The sequence below is a fragment of the Rutilus rutilus genome, assembly GCF_951802725.1.
Source record: "Rutilus rutilus genome assembly, chromosome: 16".
NCBI lineage: Eukaryota > Metazoa > Chordata > Actinopteri > Cypriniformes > Leuciscidae > Rutilus > Rutilus rutilus.
In genome coordinates this window covers 3,140,630-3,154,551 of record NC_140224.1, presented here as the reverse complement: position 1 = coordinate 3,154,551, position 13,922 = coordinate 3,140,630, and the positions used below count along the sequence as shown (strand labels likewise).

The 13,922-nt window shown below is 39.2% G+C and overlaps 1 protein-coding gene across 1 annotated transcript; it reads left to right on the top strand.

The window, feature by feature from the left end:
* The first annotated feature begins 345 nt into the window (after positions 1 to 345).
* Positions 346 to 12,385, top strand: sgca (sarcoglycan, alpha). Its single transcript, XM_084434996.1, has 9 exons — positions 346 to 409; positions 1,210 to 1,338; positions 1,432 to 1,586; positions 2,524 to 2,593; positions 2,692 to 2,890; positions 9,283 to 9,445; positions 9,518 to 9,726; positions 9,822 to 9,848; positions 11,299 to 12,385. The coding sequence occupies exons 1-9, from the start codon at positions 373 to 375 to the stop codon at positions 11,441 to 11,443; spliced, it is 1,134 nt and encodes a 377-aa protein (XP_084291122.1). The 5' UTR covers positions 346 to 372; the 3' UTR covers positions 11,444 to 12,385.
* Positions 12,386 to 13,922: the final 1,537 nt, after the last annotated feature.

Here is a 13,922-nt window from a genome sequence, read left to right as displayed (position 1 = left end):
AGGAAAATGTCACTGGTTTCTTCACCACGTTTATCCATAGACAGTATATAAACGCGTTTATCTGATCTCTTGTGACATCTGGTGGTAATGATACTGAAATCATATCTTCATCAGCCCATCAGATTCCTCAGATTGGGATTTCTCCGTATGCAGACCTACTGTACAAATACTGTAGGCCTACTTCCAAATGTTATCCCATCTAATTGTCATCAGCTGTTATAACACACACACACACACACACACACACTCTCAGAACACAGCGGGAAGAGACGGCTTGACGTGAAGGATGAAAATAGCCCTGACTGTATTTAGGATGGGTGTGTTTTCTGCTCTCTTCAGCAAGTGCTCCTGTCAATCAAGAGCCCAAACAAGATGGCAGACAAAGCGAGCTGGGCTTTGGCACTCACAGGCAAGTTCATTCTCTTTCTTCTGGACTCTTTACACTTTGAAAGAGTCCTTTCTGACATTTCAAAGCTGGAGCAAAGGTTTGGACGTTTCTTTGACACACGACAAAACACACTAAACATATAGAAGTGAAAAAACTCAAACTAATCGTAAATGCTAGTAGTTTTATGTGCCTATAAATGCACACTTCAAACAAGTGTTTTCATATTAAAATCTGCAAATGCTTCTGATAACCTGCAGACTTACACACTGTCAACATATTTACAACAACGGATTCTTTAAAACATTTTTACAACATACATTTTTAAAACGTTCTTGTTCTCTTTGGTTATTTTCTTTATCCTTCATTCTTCATATCTTTACAGTTGTATTTAGGCTTCCCTGTTGGGTTGTAATTCCAACTGTATTGGTTTGTATGTCAATATTTTTGTATGGATATTTCTTTTACATAATCTGCAGTACTTGTATAGTCTTGTGTATATTTCAAAGCATATTTTGTCTCAAATATTTGTTTTCTGTATCTCTGTTATTCACTCCTCAGTGTAACTCACCCGTTTTAATTACGTTTATTATCATTTTAATTTATATTTTATTTGTATTATTATTTATTATAATAAAAATGTCACTGTTATTTTGATTTTTACTTTCTGTTGTAATAGCTGATTGTTTGTCCTGTCATTTTGTATGTTAAAACGATATAAAAAATGTGATTAAAAAAACACAAAAAACATAGTCATGTTCATAATGAACGATATCACAGTGAGTTCTGTATGTAAAAGTGTTCTGGATGTGTTCTGTCCTCAGTCTGCGCAGCCGGTTTGCTGGCGGTCCGGTCGGACATCATCACCGACGCTCCGGCGGGACAGCTGTTCGTCTACGAGTTACACAGAGAGCTTTTCCAGAGTGAATTTGAGCCTTTTCATAAAGTCTTCGGTATGTTGGAGATATTGTACAAACGCACTATTTCAAAAGCCCAGCTCACAGTATCTAACAGCACGTCATGTGTCTTGTCCTCCTGATCTGTAGGTCAGTTTTATAATGATCCCATGGTGTTCAAATGCAACAAGGAGCGATTTCCCGATCTGCCCCGGTGGCTCCGCTTTACCCAGAGGGATTCTTATGACAACGGATTCCTGTACGGGACGCCACTGCCACAGGACCAGGGCAGAAACATCATCGAGGTGAAGAAGCCATCGCTCATATTTAACAGCAACATTCAAAAAAGAATAATACCCATACATAATTAGTAGGGCCTCATGTCACGATTCAATACATGTCACGATACGATATTATTGCGATACTCCAAGACATATGATAAAAGATTGACAAAAAATGTTCTGTTGATTAACCCTCATGTGGTGTTCGGGTCATTTTGACAGTGATCAACAGTGCCAATTTTCTTCCGATTTTATTTAATATTTCCAAAATTATTCAAAAATAATGTTTTTTTTTAATAAAGAAACGAGATGCCTGCTGTCAAATAAATGAGGCCTATAAAACCAGTCCTAATTGAAAGAGAACAAGTTGACAAAAAGATTGAACCCAATATTGGGTGAAAATATAGTATAATGAGAGATTTATAAGCTATTTTTTATAGTCCGGTCATTTTTGACCGTGAACATCACGGGTGTTATAGGGTTTTGAACACCACACAAGAGTTAAAATGCACAATTTGAGTGTAAATGAAGAGGCTTGGACCAATGCACAGGACAATAGAGACACCAGAATAAAAATTAAGCTGAAAACACAGAATTATTTTAGATTAATATGTTTGCACTCTGTCACTGACTATATTTAAAATAATGTAGCACTTTTTACAGGTAACATCAGACATGTGGCATTATCAGGACACACAAATATTCCCCCATTGTATTATTCAACATTATATTCAACATTATATATAGCAGTTTAATGTAGTACTGAGACTAAAACTCTGAAAACTTGATTAATACATACTGTCACTATCCACGATGCATGTTGCATTTTTGTATTCCGATATATTGAGACACGATATATTGTTACACCCCTAATAATCATTAATAATTGCTTGTGTATACTCAGACACAATATTATTGGGCTTAAAAACAAAAAAGTCTAATCAAAATATGTATCTGTCAGATATTTGTGATCAACAAGCGGAGTTACGACACATCTCGAGAGAGGCTGGTGATAAACGTGGGTCCTGCAGGTACGGTGTGGCTGATGAATCTGTTCCTCACGCGCTCCTGATGCTCCTGTGATGCTCCTGTGATGCTCCTCTGATGTTCTGGGCTTGTTCTCCTCCAGTAAAGCTCATGCCGTACCAGGCCGAGTTCTTCATAGAGCGGAGAGAGATCGAGAAGGTTCTGCCGGCTGCTGTCCAACAGGAGATCCAGCGGGACATTCAGCATCTGTGGGGAACCAGCAGACTGGACTTCGTGAACATCACCTCTGCTCTGGACAGAGGCGGCCGCGTCCCCCTTCCTCTTCCAGGATATTTTGAGGGGTAAGGCTACTCAATATTTATTATTATTATTATTAGCAGTAGTACTATAGAACTACATCTCTTTCAAAAGCTTTGGTGTGACTGTTTTGTTTAATGGAACACTTTTATTATGTTATTGTTGTGAAATTATATATTTTTTAACCAATTATTATTGGAGTCAGTGTTTCCCCTAGGTTTACAGGTTTGGGGGGGGGGGGGGGGGGTTGGTTGGTTGGTTGGTTTGTTGGTTTGGGGAAAATTGACACAGACGCTATCTATCTATCTCTCTATCTATCTGTCACATAAATTGGTTGTCTGGGAGGGTAATGGTTTGTAAAAGTTAAAAAATGTTAACATAAGATATCTCTTTAAAAAAATAAATAAACATATTTAAATCTTTTTAAAATTGACTTTTGCAAATAACCTTTGTTAAATTTTTAGAAGTATTTGTTAATATTAATGGACCAGAGCTTAAATGGTTTTATTTTTTAACTAACAACTAAAAAAAGATTTATAAATACTAACCAATATATATAAATTTTAAATGGGCTTTTTTTATGAGAAGTTTTTATTTCTATGATGCATTTATTGGAGAGAATAATCCTGTCAGACGCACCACTGCTGTGAACGCGCGTTCACGTAAACACAATTTAAACAATGTATTATTCAATACATTACTTCTATATAATTATATATTATAAAATTATATATTATATATATATATAATAAAATATTTAACCATGTACTTATATTAAAATCTTTTGTATTTAAATTTTAATACAATAAATCTTGCATGTCACAAAGAACTTGTTTTTCCACCTCCACGAATAAGACGAGTGTTGTTCATTATGTCGCCTTGTTGAGGTAAATTGTAGTTTTCCTTGCTTTAACTCAGTCTTAAAGTGAAAAAAGTAGTAATTAATTACATAAATTTATGGTGAGATTACTACATTTTATTTAATTAATCGCACTTATGGTGAAATTACTACATTTTCAGGTCAATCGGTGTTCATTTTGACCACGAAACATGCGCTGTCACTTTAATTCAGCGTTTGCAGCACAGCAGAAATAGACTCGGTGCGGAAACGATCTCTGCACTGCTGTATACGCACCGCAACTGGAACAGATCGATCATCGACGGACTGCATCCTCGTGCAGTGTGAAAGCTCTGTTAACATGGGTACGGAAAAAAAATACTCACCGCAAACGAAATATATGTGAAACGGGCGTTAGACTTGGAGCAGGAGAGCTACTCCGGCTGCTACTCGCAGTAGAGCGAGTGTTGCCATCTTCAGTTCAGCGACACATTTCCAGCCGCGCGCTCTCTGTCCGCTAGTGCTCAACTGTATGTGACGCAAGTGTTTGTTTGTGTGTGTGTGCGCGCACTCATTGGGATAATTGTAAACACAGACAGAAAAGACATGCCATCGTGGAAATAAGATAAATAACATATTACTTAAGGGCCATTTAGGTTTTTTTTTATTATAAAATAACAAATTGTAATCTGTCGCTATAAAGAAAATCAAATCAAATTTACTTGACCTCCAAGGGGGGCGGGGGGAGCCGTTAGGAGGGCGGGGCGCCCCCCTTATATAATGGTAGGGGAAACACTGGGAGTACATATTATACTAAAAAACAATACTAACAATACAAATAATAATAATAATACTAACAACAATAATGATCATTATTATTATTACATAATTATTATAGAATAATTATAATAATAAAATAATTACTATTATTATTATTATATTGTTGTGAAATTAATATTATTACAATTATTTACCAGTTATTATTGGAGTATATATTATATTAAATAATAATACTAACAATAATAATTATAATAACGACAATAATAATAATAATTATAATATATAATTATTATTAGTATTATTATGTTGTTGTTACAATTATTATACATTTTACAAATGATTATTAGAGTATATATTATACTAAATAATAACATTTGATATTATTGTTGTTGTATTATTAATTATATTATTATTATTAATTAATATATTTTTTTTTTATTTTTGCTTAATATTCAGGCATTTTCTTTTTAAAATCACTTTTTCAGTCAGTATTTTTGTCTAGTATATTATTATAATAGTAATAGTAATATTATTATTATTACTACAACACACAATAATCATAATAATATTATTATTTTATTATATTTAATATTATTATATCATTATTATTTAATTTTGCTTACTATTCAGGTATTTTCTTTTACAAATTAAAAATTTCAGTCAGTATGTATGTCTTGTAAATGTTATTATTATTATATTACATATTATAATTAAATTACATTATTATTATTTAATTATTAATTAATTTAGCTTAATATTCAAGTATTTGTTTTATAAACCACTTATCAGTCAGTATTTGTGTCTTGTTTTCCAGTAAATTGGAGTATATATTATATACACTTTTTTATATACACTCACTTTTTGATCCAAGATGGCGGCGCGAGTACATCGCGAGGCTCGCGGTCTCTCCAGATTCTGTAATTTAGCAGTATTTTTCTTGCTCATTTCGGGTCTGTTCGTCCAGAACAGTTGTGCCTTAACATCGTACACCCAAGGTGAGCTTTTGGATATTGGTTTGCGAATTTCCGACAGTTTTATGGACAACCTTCGACTCCTTCCTGAGATCGCCAGATCACCCGAGGCTATGCACTCTGCCCGGCCGGGCGGAAGTGCTCGCAGGCGCCGGCGAGATCGTAAACAAAGGCGGGGGAAGCGCGGAGGACTAAGAGCTAAGCTAAAGCTAACACCACACCGGCTCTCTTTACCCAGCATTTTCCTTGCCAATGTACGGTCGCTGTTGAACAAAATGGAGGAGATTCGACTCAACATCACATACAGCAAGAGACTTTTGAACTGTAATGTTCTAATTTTCACGGAAACATGGTTAAACAGCGGAATACCGGACAACGCTATTGAGCTAGCGGGACGCCATACATTCCGGGCGGATAGAACATTAGATGGCTCCGGTAAGACCAGAGGTGGTGGATTGTGCATTTACATTAACAAAGCTTGGTGCACAAACTCTGCTATTGTTGGGAGACATTGTTCAGCTAACCTTGAGTTTCTCATGGTTAAATGTAGACCGTTTTATCTACCGCGGGAGTTCACTTCCACTATTATAACTGCAGCCTATATTCCCCCGGATGCTGATGCCAAGTTTGCTATGAAAGAACTTCACGCAGCCATCAGTAAACAACAGACCGTTCACCCGGAAGCTGCGTTTATTGTTGCGGGTGATTTTAATCATTCAAACTTAAAGTCAGTGCTACCGAAATTTCACCAGCATGTTTCCTGTCACACCAGAGGAAACAAAACCTTAGACCATGTTTACACAAACATGGCTGAAGCTTACGTCGCGACACCCCTCCCCCACTTGGGACAGTCAGATCACCTTTCTTTGTTCCTCACCCCCAAATATGCACCTCTGATCAATCGCGTGAAGCCATCAGTGAAGACCATCAAGGTGTGGCCTGCGGGGGCAGATTTCTCACTCCAGGAAAGGTTTCTACACACAGACTGGAGTATGTTTGCTTCTCAAGCCACCAGTGGCTCTCACACGGACATTGACTGCTACACCTCCTCTGTACTGGATTATATTAATACCACCATTGACAGTGTTACAACCCAGAAGCAGATCACCACATACCCAAATCAGAAGCCATGGATGAACAGGGAAGTGCGACTCCTATTGAAGACACGCAATACTGCCTTCAGATCAGGAGATGCACAAGCCTATAGCACATCCAGAGCAAATCTGAAAAGGGGCATCAAAGAGGCCAAGCACTGCTACAAGCTTAAGATAGAGGGACACTTTTCCAACGCTGACCCTCGGCGCATGTGGCAGGGCATTCAGGCCATCAGTGACTACAAACCCTCTCACTCCACCCCCGCAGCCACTGATGTCAACTTCCTGAACGAGCTAAATGACTTTTATGCTCGCTTTGAAAGAGACAACAGAGAAACTGCCACCAAGCTCAAATCCTCAGCTGACCACCCACCGATCACACTCTCCTCCACAGATGTCTGCAATGCACTGAGCAGGATCAGCGCGCACAAGGCTGCTGGACCAGACAACATCCCTGGACGCGTACTCAGGGCATGTGCGGAGCAGCTCGCTGGGGTTTTTACAGACATTTTCAACCTGTCTCTTGCCCAAGCAACTGTACCAACATGCTTTAAATGCACTTCCATTGTGCCAGTGCCAAAACACTCCAGCCCGAAGTGCCTTAATGACTACCGCCCTGTAGCACTCACACCCATCGTAATGAAGTGCTTTGAGCGGCTGGTCCTGGCACACCTAAAAGACTCTCTACCATCCACATTGGACTCACACCAGTTTGCCTACCGTAGCAATAGGAGCACAGAGGATGCAGTCTCCATGGCACTGCACTCTGTGCTCACACATCTGGACAATAAGAACACTTATGCACGCATGCTGTTTGTTGACTTCAGCTCAGCATTCAACACTGTCATCCCAACTAAGTTAATAGCCAAACTTGGAGACCTGGGCTTCAACACCTCCATGTGCAACTGGATTTTGGACTTCTTGACCAACAGACCCCAGAATGTTCGATCCGGCTCCAACTGCTCCACATCCATCACACTCAACACTGGTGTACCACAGGGCTGTGTGCTAAGCCCGTTCCTCTACTCCCTCTTCACCTCCGACTGCAAGCCTGTGTACGGATCTAATTCCATCGTCAAGTTTGCGGACGACACTACGGTGATTGGTCTCATCAGCAACAACGATGAGACTGCCTATAGGGAGGAGATCAAGCACCTGGCCACATGGTGCACCGAAAATAACCAGCTCCTCAACACCACCAAAACGAAGGAGCTCATCGTGGACTTCAGGAAAGTGTCAAGAGGCTCACACGACACCATCCACATCAATGGAATGGCTGTTGAGCGTGTCTCCAGTTTCAAGTTCCTGGGGATCCACATCTCGGCGGACATGACCTGGACAACCAACACCTCCAGCCTGGTCAAGAAGGCTCACCAGCGCCTTTTCTTCCTGAGGACACTGAGGAAGAATCAGCTTTCCTCCACTATCCTGGTGAACTTCTATCGCTGTGCAATAGAAAGCATCCTGACCAACTGTGCTACAGTGTGGTATGGGAGCTGTTCTGTTGCAGAGCGCAAGGCACTGCAGCGGGTGGTGAAAACCGCCCAGCGCATCACTGGGACTCCACTACCTGCCATCGAGCACATCCAGAGGAAACGCTGTCTGCATCGAGCTCGCAGCATCCTTAAGGACTCCTCTCACCCAGCCCACAGACTGTTTTCTCTCCTGCCCTCCGGCAGGCGTTTCAGGTGCCTCCGGACCAGGACCAGCAGACTAAAGAACAGTTTTTTCCCCAGAGCTGTCTCTTTATTAAACTCTAACCCTCATTGATCCCACTCCCCTCATATACTGATTGACTCTCCTCTCCCTCCTCACACCTGCCTCCATTTTGTTATTTGCAATACTATAATGTTCATTTGCACTGCTGACTGTTATTACAGTAACAACTGTTTACATATGCATCTTGCACTACTACCTTGACTGGAATATGCTCAATTTGCACTGCCGACTGTTTATTTACAGTACCGACTGTTTATATATACATTGCAATATCGTACCTTAACTGTAATATGCAATTACTTTCCACTGCACTTTCACTCGGATAGCTTCTGTCCAAACTTTATTTGCACTACTTTAAATCCATTGTTATACTGCTCATTAGCCTAACTTATACATATATCTATTTGTTAAATTCTGTTTATAGTAACAGCCATCTGTATATTATATTCAGTACATATCTATCTGTAAACATTCTGTTTATAGTAATAGCCATCTGTATATTATTATATTCAGTACATATCTAGCTGTAAACTCTGTTCACAGTAATAGTTATCTGTATATTATATTCATAGGACAATCTATCTGTAAATTTTTGTTTATAATAGTATTCAACTCTATATTTATTCAGTACATATCCATGTTCTGCACTTATGGAACCACTGTATATCCTGCACTTGCTGCTATTGCACTTCTGGTTAGACCTAAACTGCATTTCGTTGCCTTGTACCTGTACTTGTGTAATGACAATAAAGTTGAATCTAATCTAATCTAATCTAAATGTATCCAAATATTCTTTAATTGAGATTTGCGATATGAACCTGATCCTGAATCTTCTATTCATAAATTAAGACCTAAAAGGGGTTCTGTGCCTCCATTGAAAGTCCAGGTAACCAAAAAAATCATCAAGACATCGTAAAGCGAATCAAAATCAAAAGATATGTGTGAACTAAGGCCTTATGGGTTTGGAACAGCATGAAGGTGAGCCAAAGTGACAGAAATGAGCTTATTTTGCCACATGCCTGTGTTTGTCTCAGTGTGTATGTGAAACTGGGATCAGACCAGCCCTTCTCCCAGTGTATGCTGAGGCTTGAGACGCCGGAGCAGCAGAGAGAGTGTGTGTCCGGAGGAAAGATCAGCGGAGACTGCAGCACCTGCACAAACCCCATCAACTGCATAAACTGGTGCCACACTGTCCTGGTGAGACACGACACATGGTGTTCTGTGTAATGGATAGCTCACCCTCACTCTTACATCTCGTTTCTGTACCAGTTCGATCTGTCCAAGCCTGTTCCCCGTGCTCCGGTGCCCACCGTGGGGTCAGGTGTCCTGGCGTGGGGTGGAGAGTTCAGTCCTCCAGAGTCTCCGCCCGACAGAGACTTCCTCCCCGACTACATCGTCACCGTCGTCGTTCCCTTTGCCCTGGCGTTGATCCTCTGTCTCATCCTGGCCTACATCATGTGCTGTAGGAGAGAGGGAGTGTATGTCCGCTTCACAGAGTCACAGAGTTTCTGATGCTAACGCTGTTTCAATGACCATTTCAACTTTCCTTTTCTCTTTGTCCTTGTTATTGCAGTCTGAAACGAAATAACAAGACCCCTGAGTAAGTACCCTATCCTGAATCACTTCATATCACTTCACAGGAACCGGCTTTTGTTTAAGGAAAGACACTACTGTTTTTCAGGCAATGGTTCATTTTGAGATTTTTGGCTATTTTGCTTCCAATAACGTCTTCTTTCAGACTCTTTCCTAAATTGAGTTGATCAAATTTAAATAATTTTCATAGATGACACTATTTAAATATTTTATGTTAGACTTTTTAAATATAAATACGCATTACTCCTAATTAGATATGTTTAAGTAAAGTGAACTAAATTTAAATGTGTCATATCTATGAAGGGCCTGAATAATTTTTTAAGTGGAGTGGATACATATTTAAGTGCTAATTTCATTACACTTCATCAGTATGCGTTTAGATTTCAATTACAATACATATCTTTTTAAGGCTAAATTAGTCTTTTCAACAGATTTACATACACCAAACTTTTAAATTGTATTCCTCTCTATTCTTAAGGTTTTTACACAGGGGTTTGTTCATATATAATTTGCTTGGTTTATATCATAATTTATTCCAAACAAAACAGTGGGGAAAAAAGTTTTCTGATTTATGGAATGATAAAAAAATATATCAAAATCTCTTGTGTAAAAACCATGGGAGCTTGTTTCCGCCACAGAATAAAAAAATGTCATTGCAACTCTCACAATTACGACTTTATTTCTCAAAATTGTGAGATATAAACTTGGAAATGTGAGTTATAAAGTCCAAATTGTGATATATAAACTCGCTATTCTGGGAAAAATATCAGAATTGTGAGATAAAGACTCGCAATTACCTTTTTTTTATCTTTTATTCTGTGGCGGAAACAAGCTTCCATAATAGAAACCTTTAATTTTAATATGTCAAAAATTAAATTAAACAAGAATGTTGAACTTGGCTTCATCCAGTGTTCAGATGTCTGTTCGGGAAATGTATGCAAATTAGTTCATATTTAACTAAATAATGACACATTTGCATATTTTAATGTAACATTATAGAAAAATGTCTTAATGTACTATCACTAACCAAGTAGGGAAAATACGGTAATATATCTATTAGTTGAAATGTTTACCCTGTTCACCTTTGGTGTCTTGCCTTAAAGGGACAGTTCACCCAAAAATGAAAATTCTGTCATCATTTACTCACCCTCATGTTGTCCCAAACCTGTATGAGTTTCTTTCTTCTGTTGAACACAAAAGAAGATATTTTGAAGAATATAGTAACCAAACAGTTGATGGACCCCGTTGACTTACAAACTATGAGAAAAATAAAATAAAAATACTAGGACCAGAAATTGTTGGGTTACAGCAGAAGAAAACATGTATAAAGAAAGAAATTCATACAGGTTTGGAACAACATGAGGGTGAGTAAATGATGACAGAATTTTCATTGTTTGGTGAACTATCCCTTTAACTCAACAACACACATAACATACTTTCCGTTCTCCGCGTCTCAGTCTCCAGCTGTACCATCACCACACCATCCAGGACAACGCCAGCGAGCTGCGGAGGATGGCAGGCGGCGACAGGCTCACGGTGGATCCGCCTCGACAGTGCTTACAGCCACTCCTCATGGCGGAGCAGGCCATGGCCGAGCGCTGAGAAACATCACATGCTTTTAACTTTCACTATTTCTTTCTAGCTTTGTGTGTCTTTGAGAAATACTTCACCCCTAAAAAAAGAAAATTCATCCAAAAATGTTGTTCCAAACCTGTATGCTGCTGTTGTTTTTCATGAAACACAAAAGGAGAAATTTGGAGAAATCCGTATGCAGCTCTACAGACGGCTGTTCAGTTTAAAAAACAAGGACAAAAAGCATTGAGCACTATAAAACAGTCCACATTACCTGTGCTGTGCAGTGAGGAACTGAACGAAACAAAGTCTGGTCTTCATGTAATGCTTTGCTTCATAAGTCATATTGATTGTTTTAGTAAGGACCATGAATATTTCTTCAGTTTGCATTATTCAAATATGACCGATCTGCTTAACCCTCTGGCAGTCTTCAGTCATTTTAGACATTTTAGAATTTTTTTTGGTAGGCCTGTGCAATATGAAGACACACACATAAAAAACATGATTAGAATGGCAAATGGTGTTAAAAAATAGTCACACTTGTAATCTTCACTGTCAAAAATGACCACTATAGGAAATACTATACAAAAATTACTAAATACTAAAAAAAAATTTTTTTGGGCTAAATCTACAAATATATTACACTGTATATGGCTAGTTACACAATGGTCAAAACATATGATTTTCTTTATTTCTTCCACCAGATGGCACAAATCTGCCTACTATGTATTTGATTTGGTTAAAAAGTTCAAGTATTAGTGTTGATACCAATACAGGATCAGTTATTTCCAGTCTATCAATGATGTAATGGGAACATGGTCTCTGTTTGGAGTTTGGATCTGTATACTAAGATTTCTTTCACTCTTATATCAACTATTGTATGCGGTGTAAAATGTGGTTTGATGTGGAGTAAGTAAATAAATAAATAAAACTCTGAAATGAAATTAACATACAGTAAACACTTCAACTGTGGTCTGTAAAAAAATCCTTTCTTCTTCGTGTGCTTAAAGTACCGATACGGTGTTGACGCTTCACCGCCATCTATCGACGTGGATCAGCGCACTTGTTCTTGAGTTTATGTAATTGAAAGAAATGAGTTTTAGACACAAATATTAATTTACTTACCTGTCATCAAATGTATGCTGTTGCTGTACATGTTAACGCTGTCTTCTGGCTTTCAGACCTTTGCTTCTTCCTCTGCCGTAAATTCGAGTTATCGAGTTAGGTCCCGGGCACCTATTATGCAAAATTCACTTTTACACGGCGTTTGAACATAAATGTGTGTTGGCAGTGTGTGTACACAACCACCCTGATAAAAATCTACCCAGTGCTTTTTAAAAAAAATCCCCATAAATCAGAAGCACTGTCTCAGAACAATCCGTTCTCAGATTCGGGGCAGTGTGACGTACTTTTGCACAAGCCCCTCCCACAACTGTTGACGGACACTGCAGTATTAGCATAGACCCGCCCTGAGTGAGCTAAACACAGTCCAACATTGTAGACAAGAATGTCTTCTAAAGCGATTGAGGTGTTTCGTTGTTGGATGTTACCCTGGAAATCCAGAGTTCTCGCGAGAGCACTAGTTGATTTGCTCAGCGAGTTTACTCTGGCGTCGAGTAATGATGCTCATTAAAGATGCCCTTGTATCCGAGCTGCACCAATCACATCGGGTTATCTGATATAGGCGGGCCAGAGGCGAGCTAAACAGATGACGACAGCGCTGTGACGTCGAAGTCATTAGTAAACTGTGGCGAGCACGACGAGGTCGAGGGCCGTGGGAGGACGGCGCGAGGCCGGTGGCGTGATTGATAATGAGCGACACGTGCGCGACGCACCAGTCTCGCATCTCTCACGGAGGAGCGGAAGCATAAAGGAGGAGCGACGACAGTGAAGAGCAAGAGAGGAACAGGCCTGTGTTTTAGTTGATGTTTTGTTTCTGTTTTGTGTGGCCAGAAGTCGTCCGTGAGGGGCTGCTGGCTTTTATTTTCATTTTGTATTTGGTTTATTTTTATCATTAAAATATGTTGAATGTTCGCCGGTTCCCGCCTCCTTATTCCCGTAACAACATACCTCGTTACATAAACATTGCAAGATAGCTATGGATGAACACCAGTTGTTTGAAACGGCTTTGACCGCTACAATGAACGAGTTAGACTTGGCTTTTTATCTAAAAGAGGAACAGAAGACGCCGCTCGAATCCTTCCTTTGCAAGAAGGACGTTTTTGCTGTTTTGTCGACCGGATACGGTAAGAGTCTAATCTACCAGTTAGCTCCGCTGGTAGCTAAGCGTATGGGGTTTGTTGTGATTGGTCGTAGTGTTATCCAATAGCGTGCAGTGAGATTTTCAAATGCATGCTTGGTGCCGCCCCTCGAGCTGAAGTTGGAAGCAGGCTTTGCAGTCGAATCGTGGACCGAAACTTTGCCACAAAACTTAACTTAGAACTGAGACTCACAACGGAAAAGAAAAGAAAACTAAGAAAAGAAAGAAAATTGAGACGAGAGTTGTTAG

Coding starts and splice junctions, on each gene's coding strand:
- sgca (XM_084434996.1), top strand. CDS start 373: ATGGCAGACAAAGCGAGCTGGGCTTTGGCACTCACAG. Junction 9,727..9,821: donor TGCTGTAGGAGAGAGGGAGT/GTATGTCCGCTT, acceptor TTGTTATTGCAG/TCTGAAACGAAATAACAAGA. Junction 9,849..11,298: donor CGAAATAACAAGACCCCTGA/GTAAGTACCCTA, acceptor TCCGCGTCTCAG/TCTCCAGCTGTACCATCACC.